The 24,577-nt window shown below is 44.4% G+C and overlaps 1 protein-coding gene across 1 annotated transcript in view; it reads left to right on the forward strand.

Moving 5' to 3' along the window:
* MYO16 (myosin XVI) overlaps nt 1-24,577 on the forward strand; it is a 459,340-nt gene that overhangs the window by 82,837 nt on the left and 351,926 nt on the right. Inside the window, exons 4-6 of the mRNA XM_039226658.1 lie at nt 4,417-4,525; nt 11,481-11,605; nt 20,085-20,210. Coding sequence (XP_039082589.1) covers nt 4,417-4,525; nt 11,481-11,605; nt 20,085-20,210 — 360 coding nt within the window. The remainder of the gene's footprint in view (nt 1-4,416; nt 4,526-11,480; nt 11,606-20,084; nt 20,211-24,577) is intronic.

A 24,577-nucleotide genomic window follows, 5' to 3' on the forward strand; every position in this document is an offset into this window, starting at 1 on the left:
GCAAACCGGTAAAATGTCATTTACAGGAAAGGCTCACTTATGTGTTCATAGGCTTAATCTGACAGGCAGGAAAAAAGATTTCTGTCTGGGAGGCGGGGGATGATGTATTTGAGTTCCATTTCCAAATACTGTAGGAATATAGGTTAGGACAGATGGGAGATTGGTGGCCTTCCTTACAGAAAATGTACTCGGGGCTACCCGCGGGAACTGTTCAGTCCACAACTGCAGAAAATATTTGAGGACGGGGATTCTTCATAGATAACATTGATTACTTTCATTTCCCCGATGAAAACCAATCATGGTATGATTGATGGTCTTGAAGCCAAACCGAAGGACTTGCCTCACAGTCTGTATTGTACGAAGATAACATTTTGGTTGAGCTGTTCTCACTAATGCACGTTTTTCTTAATTTGGAATGTCTTCTCTCATTAAGACAAAGGATAATAGCTGCCGTCAATAAACAAAGTTTGACATCTGGTGATTAGGCGTAGGAATGAAAAACCAGGAAGATGCTTTACATGCACAAGCGCACATGCGCACACGTGTCCTGGGACTCAGGCTATTCATGGGCACCGAATAGAAAGGAGAAGCCATGTATCTCTTCCATCTAGTCTCACTCTCATTAGCCTTTTAACACAGCCATCTCTGAAGCCATATGTTTTTGTAAAGTACAGCATTCAGTTATTTTAAAATATTGTTTAAGCTTTAGAAAATGTGTCGTGTTAGTGAAGGCTGTTCTTGTCTCATAGAATGAGTACAACCTTGACATTCTTCGTCCTGTATTTGAAAATCTAGTCTAAAGCCTTCCCCTCGTCCTGCTTCTCATGCCCTGAAATAAAACAGTGGTGCCCGCAGTGAAATACACACACCAACACAAGGGGCAATTAGAGTTTGCTGTTGGCACCCACGTTCTGTACTGAAAATAGTGAGCACCGTATCCTGGGAAACACTGTAGTTAACATGTGCACCCGTTCGGAGCACTATTCCCCGGCTTTTAAACCACTTGGTGAACTCTGAGCATCAGTGCAATGAAATTTGGAATGTAAAAGGAACATATGTTAGAGTATTGAAGAATACCATGTCTGGAAGGGAAAAATATATTTTAGAATACACGTATTTTTAAATTTTTATATTAAAATTGGACAACGTCAGTGATATTTTTATTGAATTACCTAATGACTCTCACTTTGCAAAACTGAGAAAAATTCATTTTATAAAGGTTTATTTATTTTTAAGAGACAGAGAGAGAGAGAGAGCAGGGTGGGGGGCAGAGAGAGAGGGGAGACACAGAATCCGAAGCAGGCTCTGTGCTGACATCTCAGAGCCTGATGCAGGCCTTGAACTCACGAACCGTGAGATCATAACCTGAGTTGAAGTTGGATGCTCAACTGACTGAGCCACCCAGGTGCCCTGAGAAAAATTCATTTTATATGACTGACTGGCTCAAAGTATTTTTTTTTTAAAAAGTAAGTACTAACACAATACCTTACAATGTTGCTAATCCCCAGCCCCATTTTCCTTTCTGTTGCTGGAAATTAGACCATTCTGATGGAACTGAGGCAGGTCTCTGACTTGTTGAGAAGAAGCCCTGTTTCACAAGTCCTCACTCTTCCATTCCAGTGACATCCATTAACAACTAAATTGCAAGTTAACACTTGAGGTAGTCACACTAAGTAATAACCAGTCATGAATCTTCTCGATGGTGGTTTGTTCTATTTTTGTTTTTTAATAGATGTATGATTTCAGAAGTGTAATTTCAGATATGAAGCTTCTCAGGAGATCCTTTAGGACCAATGTTCTTATTGCATGTACCTCAGCCTGTCCAGGGATCTCTTCCAAGACCAGATAGTCAGGGCGGTGGGGGGCCCGCATCAGGAACCCTGATATAGGTGAGGTGGAAAGAAGAGAAGGAGGGAAGAGTGAGAGGGAAGGGGAGAAAGAAAGGGGAAGAGAGAGTGAAGTAGGGGGAGAAAGAGGAAGGAAGGAAGGAAAGGGAGGAAGGAAGAAAGGAAGGAAGGAAGAAAGGAAGGAAGGAAGAAAGGAAGGAAGGAAGAAAGGAAGGAAGGGAGGGAGGGAGGGAGGGAGGAAGGAAAGAAGGAAGGAAGTCATAAATGTCCATCTAAAAGAGTAAAGGCAGGAAATGTAAGTATGCATATAGTGATTTTGTAGTTTTATTCCTGTCCCCTTGAAAATAAAGGTCAGGAAAATTAGTTTAAAAGGATTTAGTTAAAAATTTTAGGGGCGCCTGGGTGGGCTCCGTCGGTTAAGCGGTTCAACTTTGACTCGGGTCATGATCTCACGGTTTGTGGGTTCGAACCCTGCGGCTGATAGCTCAGAGCCTGGAGCTGCTTCAGATTCTGTGTCTCCCCCCCTCTCTGAGCCTCCCCTGCTCACACTGTCTCTCTCTCTCAGCAGTAAATAAAACATTAAAAAAATTTTAGTTCTCTGCTTTAATCTTTAATAATTAGCTCAAGTTCTGCTTTTGGCTCCTTATTTTTCAATTTGTTTCACTAAATCTCTTTTAGTGCCTTGCATGTGTCAGGCACCAAGGCAGGTAGGGGGGATGATAATGGACACTCAGCTCTGATCTTTGATGAGCCAAGTTCCCGTTGCCCAGGAAAGACGGGCTTCTGTACAGGGAACCCCTGGTCAGTCAGTAGCACCCACTGCTGGCTGATGGATGGGTTGGAATTGCAGTGAAGGAGCCCCGCCGCCATATTTAGCATCAGGTGGCACCTTCAGACTTGTTTTGAAAGAGCCTTGTTACTCCTCGTAGAGTAGTATTCTCCAGAAGTGCAGTGTCGCTCAGCACCAAGTTGTTCTCCAATTTATGTCTGCTGTTGTCGATAATACACGATGATAGATATATTCGCTATTGCCTTGTGTCCAGATGTTTGGCATAGATAAGATTCCACCTGAAACATTCATGCCTTGGGAAAAAGAGAATAACTTGATTTATGTCTACCTATTAGTATTGAAATCGATAATGAGACCCTGTAGTTCTCTATTAATTGGCTCCTTAACAATTGGTCCTTGGGTAGGTATGCAAAACCTCATTCCCCTGGTTGGATACTGAAGGAAAGGAATCATTAGCAAAGTCTACTTAACGCTACTGCCTCCAGGAATTTCTTTTCAAATTCTGTATAAGTAAAGATATTAAATGCACTGAGAAGACTTGGTTTGACGTTTTCAGGACCTTAAAAGCACGTGCTTCCTTACCTAAGTGAAAATCTGAAATATATAACCTAATTTGTTCACATAGAGGAGTATTTTCATATGATTATAGAAAATATAACCAAGAGCTCTCAAGATGGTGAGGTGAGCGGCATAGTTTATATTCGGGGCAGATATTAAGATAGACACTGTTTTGCCACTTGGACCTATTCTTACTTTTGTCTTTGCAATATATATAGAGCATTCCTCGGGGAAGCCTGTGCAGACTTGGTAAGGTGTAGGAAGGTTGTTTATTTAATATACATCTAGAATCACAGAAGGCAAAATCCCACATTGTAGTATATTAGATTATGAATGTTATATACCTGTTCACGTAACATTATGAATTTGGACAGTATGTGAACTCTATTAATATTGCGTCCCAGGCTTGTATCAGTAAGAGGAATAGGGAGGACTTCCATTTGTCTGGTCTGAGTTCAGCGACTCATCACCCCGGAAGGCGAAGGAGGAGTCATGGTCAGTGGGTACGAGTTCACGCCATGACCTTGGAGAAGACGGAAAGTAAAACTGTGACTGTATTTAAGCTGGAGGGGAAGACGCACCCTCAGAGGTGCTCAATAAAGGGTGCTGTGAAGCTGACAGCTATGTGATGGCCATATTTAATGCCCTTCATTAACATCTACAGATTGGGCTTTTTTTCAAAAATCGTTTCTGGAAAAAGAAAAGAAAAACAACCGGACGCCATTAGCCCAGGCCTTTATTAAAACATGGTCATATGAGAACAGCACTCAGAGGACTTCCTGTGGAGAGCAAGGTGCTTGAGGAGCTCACAGGATAGTTTGGGGGAGGTCAGAGTTCACAGAAGGGTTGCCTGTGGAGACTGTCCAAAGGCATGGGGACCTTCTGCCGTGGTAGAATCGAGGCAGCCAACCCAGAGATGCCGGTGATCCCATCACCATGGATTGGATGTCTTGGGTTTAGCAAGAGGGGTGGAGAGAAGCAGCTGGGGCTAAGCCCTCGCAAAGGTCAGTTGAACATTCTTAGCCCATTGGAGTTTCTCACAAAGTATTTGTTACATTTGTCTTAAAAAGCAATTACAGTGTTCCACACGATTCTACAGGGTTTTATCTAAGGACAGACTTTTCCGGATCTGTTTCCCAACTAATGTAGACGTGGAAGTTTCGACCAGCTTTCTTTGTTCACAGCATGAGTAATGTCGTATTTGTTCTTTTTCGCTTACAGGCCGGAGCCAATGTCCTCCTCCAGGATGTTAATGGAAATATCCCATTGGATTATGCCGTGGAAGGGACAGAATCTAGTTCTATCCTGTTGACCTACCTGGATGAAAATGGTAGGCAGATGCTTTGAAAAACTGTAGAGAGAGAGATTTAAAGACAGCGTGGTAGAAGTGCAAATGGGTATTTATTTTTTAGGCCTGCTCCCATGATTTCAGACTGATGTGGTTTCCCTGATTGTGTACAACGAAGTATTTGTTTCTCTATAGCGTTTCATCGTTCCCTCTGCAAGGCCTGGCTGCTCTTGTCAAGGCAGTTTTGCAAGACGGCAGAAATCTCGAGGCCAACAATGAAGGAACATTTTAACAAGCATCCAAAGTCCATAATTAGTGGGACTGGGTTTGTAATTATAATCTGCTCTCCCCTGGGAGGGCAAGAGAAGTGAAGCAGCACAACTGAATTCTGAGTTAATGAGAGCGAGGTCATCTGAAGTGTATTCTCTCAGGAGCGGGTGGTCCTCGCAAGAATCACGTGCCAGCGAGCGGGGACTTAAGTCAAGGGCAGCTCGCACAGCTTCCCAGCATCCACTGTTGGTGACGCTGGGGGACACAGATGTCAGAAGAAAGCGCCCGGGTCATGTTGCTCGTGAGGAGAGCTCCGGATAGATTCCCTCACAAAGAATGTTTAATTGCACAGACAAAACGTATAATTTCATGAGCAAGTTTGGCCTTGGCCAAGTGGGAGGTGTTTGAAATCCTGAGCCCGGTACGGTATGCAACTGAAGAAGTCTGCCACTCCCCCCCCCCCCTTTTTGTTTTGGTATAAATAACAGCAAGGAAATTCCAGACCCTTCCAGTACGATCTTTTGTCGGAGAAGACGTTTAAAAGTTTTAGGAGCTGCACAGTGTCACAGTGCGTCTCACTCTGTCCTACTTGGTGCTAAGAAAAGCTGTCACATCTGCCTCTTTGTTCCCGTGCTCTTTGTCTGCTCCTCCAGAGCGCACGGATCAAAAGGTTTATTCTGAGGATAGCTTAGAATAATAATAATAATTAGCATTCAGCAGCCACGGGCCCTTAAAAACATGATCTCATTAATTCTGAGAGTGGGGTAAGTACCATTATCTTCATTAGGGACAATGAGAGCCGTGAGCCGAGCTGTCCTGTGGAAGGAAGGTCACCGATTCCCGGAGGCTGGGGTGACGGAGGCAGCGGTGGGGGGCAGGGTGTGGCTCCCCGCTCCTCCCCCTCGCTCCTGGTGTCTGCTCCTTACGTGGGGTCACATTCAGATCTCCGGTGACTTGCTGGGGACAGGCTCCATCATGCCTAAAGGGACTGAAGCCTGAAGTTATGTACGCGCACCCCACCGCTGTGAAGTTTATCGCTTAGGGCCTTTGGGAAACGTGGACTTAACCGTGCACGATTCTGGATTTGCACAAACCACTCAGTTGCGTATTACTAGCGGAACCACTTCTATTTAGTAGCCTTCTGCTCTCCTTATTCCGAATGTCTGACAGGTACAGTAGTGAATAGTTCTCTGAAAACTAAAATCAAGTTCCCCTTCTTGGCAGAAGAACTAACTTGACTTAGAAACCTTTGCAGCTCCTGCAGGGATTTTGTTCGACAAGAAAATGTAATATTTACAAGGGCAGTGTTATGCATCTCACGTAAAGAAAAATGAGTGCCTTCCGTTGGGAGGTGGATTCTGAACGTGACGAAGGGGAAGGGAAGAGGGAGGCACAGATTCTCGATGGTTAGGAGAAGATCTGTCATGACGAGGGCTGTCACGATCGGTTTATAAAATACACGCTTGCTGGAACAGATTCAGTTTCGTATCGCCTAAATTGTTAATTCTGTTTTCCGTTTGTCACTGCTGGTGGGCTGGCCTGTGCCGCGCGCCCACCCGCCCCTCCCGTGCCTGGTACACCGCCTGCTCCCATCTGCCTGGGTCATTCCTACCTGTCTGTGTCATCAGCCACACTCACTCGATTGATTCTCTGGCCTCCTTGCTGGTGTGCTTTCAGGGTTCTGTGCTATGACAGGGTGGGCCGACGTCCTTAGAAATTTTTAAGATTCCCTGATGAGATGCTTATTAGCGTTCGGTGCTCAGTGTTTCAGAGCCACGTTCCCAGAACCGGGGGCTGCGGTCCTCAGATATTCTCTGTGCATCATGGCTTCCAACCTGGGTACTTACCACGCTGTCCCATGTGGCGGGAGGCAGGCGAGGTCGTGAGCAAGTTGATTACACGGAAAGTCGCTAGTCACAGGTTCTAATTGTACTACCACCCCAACATCCACCGTACACCCGGGCACAGCAGTAAACCCCAGCTCACCGCCCGGTCTTCCTGGGCTGGAAATCGAGACAGCCACGGAGGGCTGATGGAGCCCTCGATGCATGTTGGATCTGCAGAGCGCGGAACACCAGTTGGCTTTCAGAGAAGGCGACTGATTATAAAATGGTCGAGCGAGGGCAGAGAGCACCGCAGGGGAGGACAGGGTGGTAGAGGAGGGATGCACGGTGTGGGGAAAGACATACACACGCGTGCTGGTCGCTTCGCTGCACACGCCCCTTCTCCTTCCTTTGAAATCCATCCTTTTAGAAAAAGAAGCTCACAGTTACGCCCCTGAGCTCCTAATCTCCTCGACTTGCCCCCTCAAGTCCGGCCTCTGCCCCTGCTGGAAATGCCCTTCCAAAGATGGCCGTTGCCTGCTTGGCTCTCCATTGGCGGATCACCCTTCTGTTCTCGCGTGCTCCCTCACTCCCTGTAGTGCTCCTTTGACCTCCGTCACGCTCTCCCGCGAGGCCTCGCTCGCCTGCAGTGATCCTTCCATACCATTCCCCATTCTCTTTGAGCTTCTGCTCAGTTGCTTTCGATGTGTGGCCGCACATGCAGATGCCACAGTGTTTTCCTGGTTCATCTCACCCTGTCCCTTGCGCTGTGACCGCCTGCCCTTCTCCCAAGAATACTCCTGCGGCTCAGATATCTCAGAAGGCCTTCTGCCCCGCCCTGTGAGATCTTCTTAAGTGTCTCGCCTTGGACATCAGCGGGTTTGGAATGCCATGCCCAGCACGGAAGCTTCATGCCCTGCCAAGATTCCTTCCTACCCTGACAGCCAGGAACCCAATATCTGAATGTCACTTCTCGTTTCCTAAATCCCTGACATTGAAATGTCACCAAATTTTATCTCCTCCCTTGACATCCCTCTAATATGTTCGCATCTCTCACCCTTGTGGCGTTGCAGCCTTCGTTAAACCCTGGGCTTTCTGTTGTGGAACAGCCTCAGAAACTGACTTCGCCTTCCCTGATTCATCCTTTTATTATTATTATTTAAATTCAAGTTAGTTAACATACAGTGTAGTATTGGTTTCTGGAATAGAATCCAGTGATTCATTACTTACGTATAACGCCCAGTGCGCGGCCCAGCAAGCGCCCTCCATAACGCCCATCACCCATCTAGCCCATTCCCCCCACTGCCCCCCACCTCCCCTCCAGCAACCCTCAGTTTGCTCTCTGTGTTTAAGAGTCGCTTATGGATTGCCCCTCTCTGTTTTTGTCTTAGTTTTTCCTTCCCTTCCCGTGTTCATCTGTTGTGTTTCTTAAATTCCACATAGGAGTGAAATCCCGTGTTTATCTTTCTCTGCCTGACTTAATCCCGTTAGCATAATCCGTTCTAGTTCTGCCCACGTTGTTGCACATTTGCAACAGGGTTTCATTCTTTTTCATCGCCAAGTAATATTCCTGATTATTCTTTAAAAGATTCCCAGATTAATCAGTCCAAAGTGACCTTGTGCATTTCTTCTGCTTATAAAGTTCCCCTGAAATGCTGACGCTGCACCACCCTGAGTCCCCCCTGGTTAGGCTGGGAGGGCTTCCCGGCGTGCCTGGGGCAGTCCCGCACTGTGCATCTGGCGGGGCTGATTGGGGGGGACGGAGTTAGTGGCTCACGACACCCTTTTGGCTCGAGCATGTTTATTTCTCTTTTCTAGAACGTTCATGTGCCTGCTCCAAGCATCCTTTAACTCTTGGGCTTCTTAGGAAGCTTATGATGGAGACGAAAATTAGGGTTGGATGCGATTCTAGGAACGAAGAGAATGCTGTGCCACAGTCACTGTGGCTCATGTCATAGCGTCACGGCACAGCCGTCTGTGATAACGCAGACCACCCGCAGTGCAAAATGGAAAATGGAGGGAAAGGAACGTTGCACTGTTGCAAAAACCAATATTATCTTAAGAGAGACGGTTAAGGAAAGTTAAGATGGGGTTTCGACCGACTTGAGGTGTTAATGTGACATGAGTGTTACACGTGTCCTGATGTTACCAGATATTTTCAGGCGATAGTAATTAGTATCCCATGTAGTAACTTGAGGCTTTCAGGCAAATGATTTTTTTTCCTGATATCCTAAGTGAAAAAAAAAAAAAAAAAGACAAATTGCTATCAAAATAATAACTCTAATCAGGACTTATATTAATGTTTTTTTCAGAGAACAGGATGAAACTAAAACTTAATTTCTTTAAAAAAAAAAAAAAAGACAGACCTGTCTGTCCAATTATCCTTTACAAAATAGACTTCTTACGAGCTCTTGGTTATAGTTTTCCTGGAGTCGCCTGAGAATTTTGACTGAAAGAGAGGGAATCTCTGCTCCGTTGTCTTGCTGAAAATAGACTTCTGCTTTTTTCCTCAACACAGAACAAAAATCTAAACTCGCATCTTACTTGGTATCAGATTTGATTCAAAATGAAGTTTTAAAATAATAAGATACAATGTCATAATATTCCTCTCTGGTACCTTCAGGACAGTGGCTGAAATAGATTGTATTCTCATGACATGTGGTAAATGAGCTGAAATGAGTGATCTCTAATCTGCTTTAATGTGTCTCTTATCATTGAGCTGTCTTCTTTTACGGTTCAGTTTTAATGGTGTGTGTAAATAATTCTCTAAAAGAGACGTAACTATCCAGTAAACACTGCAACGTTATAAACCTAGAATAACGTAGCCATCAGATTCTTCGACTTCAACGTGAAAAGTTGAACACTGACATTGGAATAGTATTTTCCAATTTTAACTCCCACATCAAATTCCATAATCCTAAAAATAAGAATAGAGTGACACGATCGTTTTAGTTGGTTCTTAACAAACCTCAAAGCAACTCTTAGGGAAATCTGTTAGTTCTGAAACGGCATGTGGAGATTCCAAAGCTGGTAATTGGTTCTCCCGTCCTGTCCCCCTACTAAAATGGGTTTGGTTTGCACAGAGTATTTGAAACAAGCCACATTATTCAGATAGTGCATTTTGCTTTATTTTGTTTGGTTCTTGCCTGCCTCCTTACTGCAAACAAAAACAATGAATGATTGGTGCATAGCTCACGTAGCAGAAAGCTCCCGTCTACCGAGTGCTTGCTCGGTCCAGTGAGCCGGATACTGTGTTAGCGCTTAAGTGGGGTAATTTGTCCTCCTAACAACTAGCGAAGCCAAACCATCAGCCCCATTTTGCAGATAGAGAAACTGAGGCAGAAGACGAGTTACATCCTCCCATTGGCACTAGTAGTCCGGGGAAGGCACGGCACTGAAAACCCAGCACCCTGACCCCTGAGGTTTGTCCAGGCTCAGAGAGAGAAAGAGAGCTGGATGGGGGTCGGAGGCTCTGGGCTCGAAGGGGCAAATGAAGGCAGGTGTGGATCAGGCTGAATGGTCTCTGCCCTGCAGACGGGTCTTGTGAATAATAGTGCGTGTAACTGTGCTCCCTTGGGATGTGTGTCATTCTCTGAGGGACTGTGGGGGCAGAAGACCAGACAGGTTAAATGCCTTTCCCAGAGTCCCCCCGGGGAGGTCAGGCACCTGGCATGGCCAGGAGGCATGGCCAGGAGGCATGGCCAGGAGGAACAGTCTGGCATTGGTGCTTGGGTCCCCTGTGCCCCACACGCCCTCTGTGTTTGTGGCGAGGACACAGTCAGATGAGAGAGAGAGAGAGGGAGAGAGAGAGAGAGAGGAAGAGGGAGAGGGAGAGCGCTCAGAGAGTGTCTGATTGTCAGCAGTCACTGGCTGAGAGGCAGATGTTAATCATCATCATTCTCACCATCTCCATCACCACCACCACCATCATCACCACCATTATCACCATCATCATCATGACCATCATCATCACCATCGTCATCGTCATCACTATCATCACTTTCACTGAGAATAAGGTGGATTATTTCCCCTTAGCAAACACCTGTCAGGTCCAGGAACCAGTCCTGGGAACGGGATGCATAAATGCGCAGGTCTGAGCCTCCGTGCAGATTCACATGAAAGCTCGGGGTACAGGTATAAACAGGACGGGGCAGACCTGACCTTCCCGTGGCCATGTCCCCTTCCTCAACAAGTCTGACTCCAGGGCTTCACTCAGCTTTAGTTACTTTCTCTTCATTAATGTGAACAGTCATGAAATGCTTGATTGGAGAATCTTTTTACATTTAGTTTGAAAACATGTGAGAGCTTCAGGGAAGTTGTGAAGACATCGCAGAGAGTTCCCCTACACCCTCTCCCAGCCCCCCACATCTACACCCACACGGCCGTGGTCCGTTTGTCCAGACTACGGTCTTAGCTCTGGTCCGATGCTATTCACTAAACTATAGACTTTACTCTGATTTTTCCAGGTTGCCTACCAAAGGTGGCTTTCTATTGCAGGGTACTACATTGCTTTGGGGAGCAGCTCTTTTGGCCAGAAAATTAGAGAGAGCAAAAGCTATGTTTTAGAGCCCATTTCAGTTCCATTTGATGGTTTAAAATACTTTGGGCAGTGCCCATTGACGACCCACACCAAAGCAGAGGCACATTGAGAGCCTGGCATCTATAAGACATCGTGTCACATCCTTGGGATATAATAAAAGGAAAATGATTCAGGGCTGTGTTTTAGCTGTAAATAGAAGGCGTGCCGCAGGAAACAATTATGTGGACTTTGAATGAGATTTCAAAGCAGAAGTGGGGCTTCAAAGAGGAACTGGTTGAAAGAACAGTAAGAGAAAAGTAAGGCTTGACCCCCAGCGGCTGAGAAACATCTCTGCCTTCTGTTTCAAAGGCTGTTTTCCCCGTAGGCGTGGATCTGGGCTCGCTGCGCCGGCTGAAGCTGCAGAGGCCGGTGAGCATGCTAACAGACGTCAAGCGCTTCCTGTCCGGTGGCGGGAATGTCAACGAGAAGAATGATGACGGAGTGACGCTGGTGAGTGAGTAGCTCTGACTCAGAAATATTGCTGATGTTGAGACTTTATTGATTTCTAAAGCATGGAATTGGATACAATTAACTTTGGAAAATATCCTTTTTTTCCGATCATACAAGTCCTACATATGTATTGTAAAAATCTTGAAAACACAATAAGCGCGCAGAAGGGGATAGAAGTCATTTATGTCACCACTCAGAGAAAACCAGTGTTTATAGGTTGGTATATTTTCTTCAAGCCTCCTTTCCGTGCATCTTTAAAAATGAACAGTGACTTTTTAAAGTTTATTTATTTATTTTGAGACAGAGAGAGTGTGTGAGCAAGAGTGGGGGAGGGGCAGAGAGAGAGAGAGGGAGAGACAGAATTCCAAGCAGGCTCCTCAATGTCATCTTGGAGTCTGACGTGGGGCTTGAACTCACGAACCCATGAGATCGTGACCTGAGCCAAAATCAAGAATCAGACGCTTTGCTGACCGAGTCACCAGGTGCCCCTAAAATAATTTTTATGCATTACTTTGTCAACGTGATGCTTGAAATGAAACTTACACAAGAATGTTTTCACTTTTAATTTTAAGCAAGACAAATTATGGGTTGCTCTGGGGAATGGATTTCTAAATCGAAGTGAAATCATGTCATTACTGGTTTTCATAGCTGGCGGGCACGGTCGCACTCACGTAAAACCAGCACAACTACCTTTGGATTAATTCTCATATAAGCATAAGGTCTAATCCTCAAAATAGGAAACATTTGGCACTCTTGACCCCATAAAGCGTACTTGGGCTGGGCGTGCCTGTGTATAGTTAATTGTGGTGGATGCAAATGTCCAACGGCTCAGGGAAAACGTTGAGAGGAAGGAAATTAGCAGAAGGGAGTATGACGCCGAAGGGCGGGATGCGTCGACGTGTCTGTAATCAGCGATTCTGTTTCTGCTCTGCATTTTCCCAGGGGGTGAGGTTAACCAGGGTGGGAGAAACAGCTTGTCTAAGTGGACTTTTGTGTCACAGGTGTGGGAGGCCTGCTCCAGTTTTAGATTCATTAACTGCAAATCGACCACCTTCTAGATGGAGCCGTCTTCCTCGATACTGACTTTGGGGTTCAAACTGTACGTTTCTAAAGACTATCAAAAATAACTCTGAGTTATAAGCAAAGAAAACAAAGCATGTTTAGAGTTTATTGAAAAATCACATATTCAAACAGAAAAATAGTCTAATTGATCTATTGAGGAGGAATCTATTAACCCCATCGTGTGAACAAAGTAGTAATGAGCAAAACGACGAAAGCCCTTTTCTCCTAGGCTTACCTTTCTTTGGGGAAGATACGTAATCTAAATAGAAATGAGCCAAATGTACAGCATATTAAAAATGGCAAGTGCAAAGGAGGACATCCTAAGAGAAGATAAGGAGGTGGTGGGAGGTACACAGGCCAGATCTCATTGACAGGGAAGTTTGAGTGATGACCTGAGAGAAGTCTACACACACGGCAGGGGTGCCTAGGAGCGTTCCGGGCTGAACAGTGGTATGTGCCAAGGCCCTGAGGCAGGAATGGGTGTCCTGTGATTTAGAAACAGCGCAGAGGCCCATGAAGCTGAGCAGAGTAAAGGGAAGGAGTGAGGCAGCTGGACCGGCCCCCACAGGGTTTGTGTGCCTGTGTGAGGGCCCTTCACCTACTCTGAGTGAGATGGGCTCGCCCTGGAGGGCGCTGAAGAGAGCAGGATGCGGCCCTGCTTCGGTTCTGAAAGCATCACTCACTCTGACTTCTGTGTTAAGGACGGACTGGCAAAGGGCAGGGCTGAAGCGCAGAGTTCCGGCGAGAGGCTTGGTTGAAGTGGCTCAGAGCTGCAGCAAGCCGAGTGGTGGAGGTGGCCAGGTGTGTGGGAAAGGGGGCCGCAGACCGACCCCACGCACTTGCGGCTTCGGCCAGAGCGCAGGGGTCGGCACGCAGTGCGGCAGAGAGGGCTGAGGAGAAAATGAGCTTGGGGCAGAAAGCACGCGGAAGCTTTGGAAACGGAGGCGGGAGTGCCTCTGGTCAGCTTCACGGACACGTGGGGCCCGGAATGCAGGAGACGTCTGGACCACAGAATCACTTTTGGGGACGCGAGCGTATACGTGACATTGAAAGCCCTGACCGTGGATGAAATCACAGATTTGATACAGAAGAAGAGAGAATGTGGGACCCAGTCATGATGCTGAGGAGGAAGAGAAAGATCCAGAAATAAGACTGAAAGGAGAAAATCTCAAGGTAGGAGGAAAACCAAGAGATTGAGTTGTCCTAAGGAGCCAAGGAAGGGAGGCATGAAGATGATGATGAGGAGGAGGGGGAGGAGGAGGGAGGGGAGGGGGAGGGGGAGGGGAAGAGGAGGCGGAGGAGGGGGAGGGGGGAAGGAGGGGAGGGAGGGGTTCACTATCAGATAACCACTGAGAAGTCAAGTGACTGGAGGTGGGGAATGGGCCGTCGGACTTGGTGATGGGAGGTGATGGAGGTCGCTGGCCTCCTCACCGAGGGAAGGTGCAGCGGAGTGCTGGGCTCAAACCCAAGCTGGCATGGGCAGTAGTGCCTTTAACGCATGGAATGCACTAATGCGTGACACAGAGCAGAAACCAGGAAGGCCTTTGTGTCTTTGGCCTATGATATTGCAGATTTATATGTCTTTTAAAAAATCACTTTTAAATAAAAATAGCAGGAGCGTTTCAAATACTGCTAAGTAAAAGGACCCACATACTCTGGTGCTGAAGCTATTGAAAGAAGCAATACAGAGCAATACATCCCTGTCGAGTTCTGCCATCTTCAATTCTGACATTCTTTGTGACTCTTTTCTATTGAGCAGAGAGCATAAACGTTGCAAATAATTGTTGTATAGCAACTAAATGATCATCTCTGATCATCAAGCTTTTCACGAGGAAATTAACAGTGATCTGAAGGCTAGGAAGTTGTCCCTTGAAGATCACAGTATTTAGCAAGTGGTAATGTAGTTTGATTCTTATGCCGGAATCGATCAGTCTATCATGTTAATGACTGCCTCCCCAGAGCCCTCCTCCGGACTGTGTGTTCCTGTCTGTTATTGGAGGAAACAGTAAGAAGATATTCGTCCACAGATTTCTGTGGCTGAGTTGGAATGTCGGTCATGGTTCAGAATCATTTCCCACACTGTCAAATTGTGCAAGAAAGACGAAGCTATCGATGAAAGGCTCAATACCTCTTTCTCCTTTGTTAGAACATGCAAGAAAATTACGGAACTTGGTGTAGCTCTTTTTAAAAGATCTCCTGGGGCGCACTGACTGATACCCTTTGTAAAAGAAAACAAAACCTCAGCAAAGGATACTATTCCACGCCCCCCCCCCAAAAGCCTTGTTATAGAACATATGGAAATGCATCCTTGAGTTTGAGTGCATTGATGCTCTTTGAAAATCTACCATAACGACTTTCAGATACGTTATGAAGATGCTGGTTCTTTACTCTTTTGTGACACACTTTGATGTATAACGTCTGGCCTTGGGACGTATTTACTTGGTTTGTTGGAAAAGAATTATTCATGAGATGCAAACATCAAACAATTTTATTTTTGTCTCCCCTTGTTATGTGAGTAGTGCTGGTTCATCCCTTACTTCTGGGTGAAGACTTCGCCAATGCCATCAGGTTTTTGGCCACACTTTATAGCACCATGCATAGACTCAACTTAGAGATTCACATGCCTGGTCCTTTATACCAGTGAAAACTCCCAGCTGGCATGAAGTCAGGGTTCACTGGTCTTTTGATCTACCTATTACCCCTGGGGTAGCTGTGGAATCCTTGTCAGAATTGCGTTTTTAATGTAATAAACACGGTGTCCAGAGTTACAGGGAAAGCCAGTTATACTGAAACATCATCATCATATTAAAATTAAATTTGCAATAGATAATGCGTGTGCTTCATTAGTAATGCACCGAGGAACAGCTTTACCCACTACCATCATGTTAGTAGATTTGAGCCTGGGTGATATCTGGAGATTTCGGCTTGGACAGCAATGTGATACAAGATTTCTTGTGATGATAGATAGCATCACAGCCATGCAGCCTGTGTTCACCGTTGAAGAATTTGCTAGATGTCCGTCGGGGGTAGAAAAAAGTAAAATGATTTTCCCACCCAAGTGTGCAACCCCCGATCTGTGTACAGATCCCACGGGGGCTGGTGGCTCAGGCTTGACGGACCGTGATTTCAGCTCCATCCTGAACCTGTTCCTGGTGTAGCAGGTCTGTAGAAGGGAGGGGGGTGTGATCACCTGTCTCCCCGCCTGCCACTGCCTTCTCTTCAGTGTCGCCGAAGTGGAGGGAGAGGAGGGGAGGGGACAGATGGGCAGGAGGAGACCCAGTGGGGGCTGGAGGCCTTTGACTTGACCTCCCGTGAGAGGGTGTCCTGCTCTCTGGGCTGGAAGCTGACCCTCCCTTGTGAGGGTGTGGGGTTCTTCAGATGCCACCTCCTCGCCCCCGTCACGGGGACCTCCAGATGGCCCTTTACACCTGCCTCCGCGCTCGGGAATCAGGGGTGCTCCCGCCTGTCTCTCTCGCTCCCTCGGGCACACCTCCCCCGACACAGAACCGAAAACGAACACAGCTTGTCCGCTGTGTTTGTGTCTGCCCCTGGGGACTCCTGAGGGCAGGTGATGTCAGGGGGTCTAGGAGCTGCCCTCACTGCCCGCAGAGCAGGGAGCCAGCCCATCACTCGCCCTTTACTTTTTCTAGACGGGAATCAAAACCTAAGGGACGGTGTCCCCGCCATGCCGCGGAGGGCACATGGCTTCTGTGGGTGGTCACCGTGGCCGGGCTCTCCTGAGTGGGATGAGGGAGGAACCCAGCCCCGCCGAAAACTGTCCCACATGTACGCTGTCCTTTCAGCTTGCATTTTCACCTGTCATGCCCTCAGTCTTGAGGTCAAAGTCAAAAGTAATCTAGCCAGTTTTTGGACAACTATTTTCAACCATATATATATATATATATATATGGTCTCACTTTGAGATAGGATATTATCTTCACACTCAGTCCGAACTATGGTAGGAAAAATCCTCCGTTAATATTCTGATATAAAAGCGGAATAGGAGAAGATGTGAAATTATTGGTTCAAAACCTGGTTCATTCCTGTAAGTGTTTGAATAGCTGTTCCTCAGGATTGATTTTCATTTACTCTCAACATCACGTTCATCCCGATTTAGGGCGGCGGAGGTCACAGACCTTAAAGAAGATCACATTCAATGGGCATATGTTTCGGATTTCACACACAGCTTCTTTTTAAAAATTAGCTGCACAAATACAAGACTGAGTGACAACAACACCCATTTCCCATGTTACACAATAAAAAGGACTTAACTCTGAGTGGCAAAAGCCCTTTCACTGTGCAAGTAGGGAGGAAACACAAAGGAAAGTACTGATGCCACTGACTGTAACAAAACTACAAGCAGACGTTTACACATCAAACAAGAGCAAAATTAAGAGGCAGATAATAAACCAGGAATAATACTTGCAACAGCTCTTTCCAAGTGTTGATATTTTTAAAATATGCAGTGTTCCTAGAAATGGATGAAAAGGATGATCCTCTCTCAGTAGTGAAACAAATAATACTGAGAGTTATTTCACTAAAGAAAGTACAGCTATCCTGTAAATATATTAAAATAGACCCATTGTTAGGAATCGAGTACACTGAAATTATTTATAGTTGTTTTAGTAATGAATCCTGAAGGGCAGATAGCTAAGTAAGGGTCTGTGCACCCTTAGGTCTCTGCATACAGGGTCTATGCACATGCAGGTCTATGCACACAGGGTCTGTGCACACACAGGTCTATGCACACACAGGTTTATGCACATACAGGCCTGTGCACACTCAGGGTCTATGCACACACAGGTCTGTGCACACGCAGGTCTGTGCACACACAGGTTTATGCACATACAGGCCTGTGCACACTCAGGGTCTATGTACACACAGGTCTGTGCACACACAGGGTCTGTGCACACACAGGTCAATGCACACAGGGTCTCTGCACACACACAGGCCTATGCACACCAGGTCTGGGAGCACAGAAAGCTGAGTCCCTGCATACGGCCCTAGATAGGGTGGAAGTTGGCAGAAAATGGACATTTTTTACACTCTGACTTAATGAAGAGAGTGCCCCCCATGGGGTCTGTAGGATTCAGAAACTGGTTGTTGGGAGAATCAAGGTAAAGGCTCCAAGCTCTTGATATTTTCCTGTAATGAATTTTTAAAAATCTGTTATCTCTTGTGATGATGTGGACGTATTCAAAGTCAGGGCTTTTCACTTCCGTCTTGAGATTGCCTAGGATTAAAGGTGTCTGCCTCCAGAGACGTCACTGGTAGCTCATGCTTTGGATCGTGTTTCTGCCGAATGAGCCAAGACTTTCCTTTTAGTCTTTCCCTTGAGAGCCATGCCTGACGTGACAGGCTAAGAGCTGAGCTGCATTTGAAATGGCAAAACCCAAATTGGCCGAGTAGAAAGCAAATCTACTCTCAAGGAGTTCATCCTGTGAACTTGACATCATTAGTAACAGGTGCTAACAAGCAAATGGGCAGTTCCTCGTGTATTTTATATCTTTGATTATTCAAATAATGTAGGATAAATTTAGGGGCAAGTGAAAGATTTCTTTTAGGAGAATGAGTATATAAAATTAGTTTTCTCTAAAATATTTGTGGATATTAGGGCGCCTGGGTGGCTCAGTCTGTTATATGTCCAGCTTCGGCTCAGATCATGATCTTGCAGTCTGTGAGATCGAGCCCCATGTCAGGCTCTGTGCTGATAGCTCAGAGCCTAGACCCTGCTTTGGATTCTATTTCTATCTCTCTCTCTGCCCATACCCTGTTCATGCTCTGTCTCTGTCTCTCTCTCTCAAAAATAAATAAACATTACAGATTTTTAAAAAATACTTGTGGGTATTTTATTCTTGGGACTGTTTGCTAGAGTATTAATGAAGTAAATTCTATATATAACAAAGTATGAGAAGATTGATGTGAAATGTAATCTCTTAATGTTTATGCCTTAATTTGAATGGATATATTTGCTCCTTTGGCACAGTTAAGTATAAGAAATAAACATATAGGTATATACTGTACATTAAAGAGCATAATCAGGTCCAGAGGTAAAAAAAAAATGTTTCTACTGGATTTTATTAATATATATGTACCTGTATTTAATAAGTCCTTTGAACTTAATTGTAATTTTGTCTTTATAATAAAAACAGAATCCCATGCTACAAAACCAGAAAGGACTCACTGTTTTTACTACTTTTATATTATTTTTGTTTTTATTATTTTTAAATTTTTAACGATTTTTTATTTTTGAAAGACAGAGAGAGACAGACTGTGAGCAGGGGAGGGGCAGAGAGAGAGGGAAACACAGAATCCGAAGCAGCTCCAGGCTTCGAGTTGTCCGCACAGAGCCTGATGCGAGGCTCAAACTAACGGATGGCAAGTTCATGACCTGAGCCAAAGTCAGATGCTTAACTGAACCACCCAGGTGCCCCATTTATTTTTATTTTTCCTTTCCTCATAGTTATTTATTATTATGTTTGCGAAATCAATCGTGTGGTTACTTAATAACCTCATTTAAATTGAGAACCAGTTTAAGTCAGTTGAGAATCCGACTTCCACTCAGGTCATGATCTCACAGTTCATGAGTTCAAGGCCTGCATCGGGCTCTGTGCTGACAGCTCAGAGCCTGCTTCAGATCCTGTGTCCTTCTCTCTCTGCACCTCCCCTGCTCATGCCCTTCCTCGAAAATAAAAATAAACATTAAAAAAAGAATAAAATGGGTGTGATGAGAGTTGGCTTACAAATAAAGCCTGCAGCATCAGAAACGGGACTTACCACATCTGAAAATTTGAATCATTTTACAAACCCTGATCTCCTCATTGTAGCTCCTATGGCTTGATTTCTAAACTTCAGGTTGCATTCAGAAACTTAATGGGGAGCATGTTCACATGAGAGCTGCATCATCTTTTTAAGGTCTGTCAGGATTAACTCATCCTTTCTGGTGTTCTTGCACCTTTTACCTGTTCATAAACATAAAAACGATCACATTTCCTATTGTCATTTATGTCGTCCGGTCTCCTCTGGTCACACCATGTACAGGGCCCGAATTTCCGAGCCAGTCACTGCATGTGTGACTTACAGGCAGGAGGCGTTAAAGAGTTCAACGATTGTATTTTATATTTAAAAGTATTCAGATTATAGTAGAAGGGGACACTAAAAAGGGAAATGGGAATTAAATGAAAAAGTGCACGTTGTCAGGATCAGAAAGGAAAGAATAAATAATTCACCTGTAAGCCTTTTTGCAAAGAAGGCTGATGTCCAGTGATAGCAAGTAAATAAAACTGCGTGAATGTTCTTTTCTAAAAGGTATTTTAGGTTTAGTATTTTATTAGCTCTCTTCAAACCACTGAATAAATTGTTTTCATGCCACTGCTTTTTTTCAAAAGTGATATAACAAAAAATTTCTTCATTGCAGTTACATATGGCGTGTGCCAGTGGCTACAAGGAGGTGGTGTCTCTTCTTCTCGAGAATGGCGGGGACCTCAAAATAGTAGACAATCAGTATTGGACCCCTCTCCATTTGGCAGCAAAGTATGGCCAGGTGAAGTGATTTCCCAAATTACTTTGAAAAATTCTATAATTAACGTTATCATTTCATATCTGATTTTTTAAAATTTCAAATTGTGTACTAAGTGTATGACTTTTAAGGACATCATATTCATAAACAAATATTTTTATGGTTCAAAGAAAACGTCTTTTGAAAGGATACATACAACATACATTGTCAGGATTCTGCATGTTGTAGTCAAAATTGTTGGATAAATAACACAAAATTGTAATGGACTTATTATTTTCTTAACATTACATAGTCTTTTTAATAGCTTACAGTTTCATGAGTCATTAATAATTCTACTTGTTCTCTACAATTAGAAGTACAGCACAATTACATTTTAGTTTTTATTTTTCACTATAAATTCTATTTCACCTTAATGAATGAAGAATGAATAATCAGATATTTTTTTCTCTGAATTGATTTTTGGCTACAGCTAATATAGCCTGAGTCACTAGTGCACAAATTACTTTCTTACTGGGTACCATTATATCATGAAGAAGAGGCAAACTGACTTCTAAGTGACTTATGTGGGTGAATATGATAGCTGTGTTCATAACAACTGATTAGTAGTAAAATCTGTTTATAAAATATACAGTATTTTGTGTTAGAGAAAGCCTGACTTTCTCTACTGTTTGGGAAGATACCTCAATTTTACATAAATATGGAGGTTGAGGTTAAACTTGTTAATTCTCAAACATTGGTCTGGGGTGACAGTCACATCTCTTAAGTTCATAGGAGGTTGAGTCTCTTAGATCCTAACTGGTATGGAAAATAGCAATCATAAAATTTGAGTACTGCAGTTATTGAAATAGTGGAAAACATTTGCATTTCAATCATTGTGGGAAAAGCACATTGCTTAGGGAAAGTCTTTTAAATTAATGAAAACATCATTGGCTTTGCCAGCATTTCCTGTATTAAAAGATTCATTCATTCAAGAAATGTTTCTAACAGGTTATTTATTAAGTCCCCCAAACTGTGCTTTTAGCAAGTGAATGTGTGTGTGAGTAAATGGATGGGTTAAAGGAATGCGGCTGCAGGTCGTGAAGTCATGGGGCCTAGGGTCCCAGGTCCCCCAAGTAGATCAGAGGAGTCCTGGGGAGGTCAGTAACCTCAGTACACCATGAATACATCTGTGCTCCATTTCTAGGACTGCAGGTCTTGTCTTTAGTGAAAAGCAGAGAAGCAAACATATAAGCAAGTACTATTTCCTAGGCCCCAGCCTGTTGCTCTGTGCTGAAGAAATGGTAATCAGTGACTTATCAGAACATGCTCATTTAGTCAGAGATCCCTCTCGAAGAGCTAAATCGGCAAGTGAGTGATAGCTTGGTAAAATGTAACAGAATGCCACTACAACTTAATTAAGTAAGGCTTTCATTTTACCCAATTAAAAATTTTTTCTGATTGGACTTTTAGAGTTAGATCAGGTTTCATTTCAAAGAATAATAAATTGTTTCCCCTTAATGACTTTTGTTAGGTAACGTACTCTGGGGGAATAGGACTAGATTGAACACGTTTATCTTTTTATTTATTTATTTATTTATTTATTTATTTATTTATAGTTTATTTGTTTTGAGAGAGAGCAAGTGGGGAGAGGCAGAGGGTGGGAGAGACAAAATGGATTTGAACCAGGCTCCCTGCTGTCAGCTCAGAGTCCGACTCAGGCTCAACCTCAGGAAGCCTGTGCCGAAATCAAGAGTCAGATGCTTCACCGACTGAGCCACTCAGGCACTCGGTTAACAAGGTTTTTTAAAAGACATGGCTTGGACTAAATATAGCACTACTTTGTTATTGGACCTTTAAACTATTTTTGTCATAACCCAGTGTGTGATTTTTGTTTTACTTCATTACAGGTCAAATGAAATATTTGGTATGAGTTGGTGTATTTTATTTGTTATTGTATTTCTTGGTTCTGTGATTTCCATTTAGCTCTTTTTTTTAATAGTTTATTATCAAGTTGGTTTCCATATAACACCCAGTGCTCATCCCCACAAGTACCCTCCTCCATGCCCATCCCCCCCTTTCCCTACCCCCCTACTTTCAGGTTTCATTTCTTATGGGTGCTGCCTCAGCCTCGTCATCACATGGTTCCCGCATGATCCATCTTGCTCTTGTTGCCAGTTCATTATCTTGTCTCATTCAAGTTGTGATGTCCTGATCTTGGCATAACAGGGCGCTTTTAATTGCATTTTGGACACTTCAGTGATTATGTTAGGAGAAGCGTGGTCCTCCATAGATCTACTGTAGTCTGCCTGTTTAAGTTCAGCATGCAGGGCCTGGTGCATTCGGGTGGCTTGTGGTTCTAATGACAGTTTCATTTTCAGACCCCTTGAGGTGTCTGGCTTATCTGATGCCCCTGGGGTTCTCACTGCTTTCTGCTGGTGCCTGCAAAGGGTGGAAGAGGTTCTCTCCCAGCCCAGGCTACCCCATGTCTCTGGGTGAGGTAGGGAGATGTCCACAGGGACAAAAGACTTTCAGGGCTGGGGGCCTGTTGGGGCATTCTCCCTCTTGCAGGAGCCCCCTCCCAGCTGTGTTTGCCTCTCGTTGGGGTTGGGGAGGGGGTCTCAGCTCAGTGTAAGAAAAGTGCTTGGCCTGGTACTTCATGTTAGTGGATCATGGTTCTGGACTCACCTGATATTGAATGAGTTGCTGGAGTGACACAGTTGGAATGTGTCAGGGATGCGTCTACCCAGGCCCTTCTCTGTCCCTAAGTTGGGCTGGAAACACGGGGTCTGGGCTAGCCTTTGATTGCCTGGGATTCCTCCCCTCCGCTGGGCCTGAGCCACGTTGCCTTCTTCCTCGCCTCTTCACACCTCTTCCTGGGTTGCTTGTGTTTTCCAGGGGTTATTGTAATTGGCAGGGAGGAGGAGGAAGAAACCAGGCTACGTTGGTATGTTTTTTTTAACAATCATTTTTTAAGGTTTTATTTATTTATTTATTCTGAGAGAGTGGGAGGGGCAGAGAGAGAGAAAGAGAGAATCCCAAGCAGGCTCTGCACTGTCTGCAGGAAGCCCAATGTGGGGCTCAAACTCACAGAACTGTGAGATCACGACCTGAGCTGAAACCAGTATTTGAATGCTTAGCCAACTGAGCCCCCCGGGTTCCCCTAAGTGGGTATGTTTTAAAACTGTTTCTATTTCAAAACAATTACTTATTTCTGCAAGCCTTGTAAAGCTTCATCAAGAGTGGGGCGCCTGGGTGGCTCAGTTGGTTAAGTGTCCGACTTCAGCTCAGGTCATGATCTCACGGTTTGTGAGTTCCAGGCCCACACCAGGCTCTGTGCTGACAGCTCAGAGCCTGGAGCCTGTCTTTGGATTCTTTGTGTGTCTCTCTCTGTCCGCCCCCTGCTCATGCTGTCTCTCTCTCTCAAAAATAAATAAAACATTTAAAAATTTAAAAAAAAAAGAGTGATGAAGTGTATTTATGATTATTTTCACATGAAACCCACCTGTGGGCAGAAGAGAATTGAAGGTGCATTTGTATAACTTCCATTGTAAGGTGTCTATTGGGATCTGTGTTTCTACGTGTTGAATGTGTCTCAGTGTGACTGATTTCTCCTGACTCCTGTTTTGAAAGAACATCCAGGCATTTCTGTTCCACTTCCTGGGAGCTATATATGATTAAGGCAGAAAGAATTCATGGCTTTCAGAAGTTATGTCCCTTAGGCAATCAGATGCAGCTCCTGATTCTTTTCTCAGTTATGTACCTGCAATTTCAGAGCCCAAGAGCTCTGTATGACCTCTCAGGGGTCCATGGGAAACCCTCCTCTCCAGAAGGGGGAAGTTCTACCCAAGAAACTACATTTTTAAAGGGGCTACATTTGAGCTTTATTTGATGATAAGGTGTTAAAAAACAGGATGAGAGTCAGATAAAGTTTGTATCATGGAAAGAGACGTGTTTTCTAGAACTGTGATACAAGACGAGTGAATATATTAAACTAGTAAAACAGGTTGGCTGTATGGTAAAAAGATTGGCATTTGGTTTTAGTTATGAAAGTAGATTCTTTTAAGTGTTAATTTACACAGTTACATTTCACAAAAAATATGTGATTCACATATATACCATTTGGTATAGAGTAACATATATACAAAATAATGATTACCGTATATACATATATGTACGTATACGTGCATATATAGCATGTACCTGCCTTGGTGGTGTAAGAAACACAAACCCCATACAATTACTGCTGACTTCATAAAGCCTGCTGGCGATTCCTGTCCCACACGAGCTATAAGATATGAGATGGCTGAGGAATAAGGCAGGGAGAATTCATGCATATTAGTACTCTCACCCCATTACCTGCCATATTTGAACAATTTTTCAAACTTTGGGTTTTCGGAATTTTTTTTCTCAGC

The sequence above is a fragment of the Hyaena hyaena genome, unplaced genomic scaffold (assembly GCF_003009895.1).
Source record: "Hyaena hyaena isolate Hyena2069 unplaced genomic scaffold, ASM300989v1 scaffold_22, whole genome shotgun sequence".
Classification (NCBI taxonomy): Eukaryota; Metazoa; Chordata; class Mammalia; order Carnivora; family Hyaenidae; genus Hyaena; species Hyaena hyaena.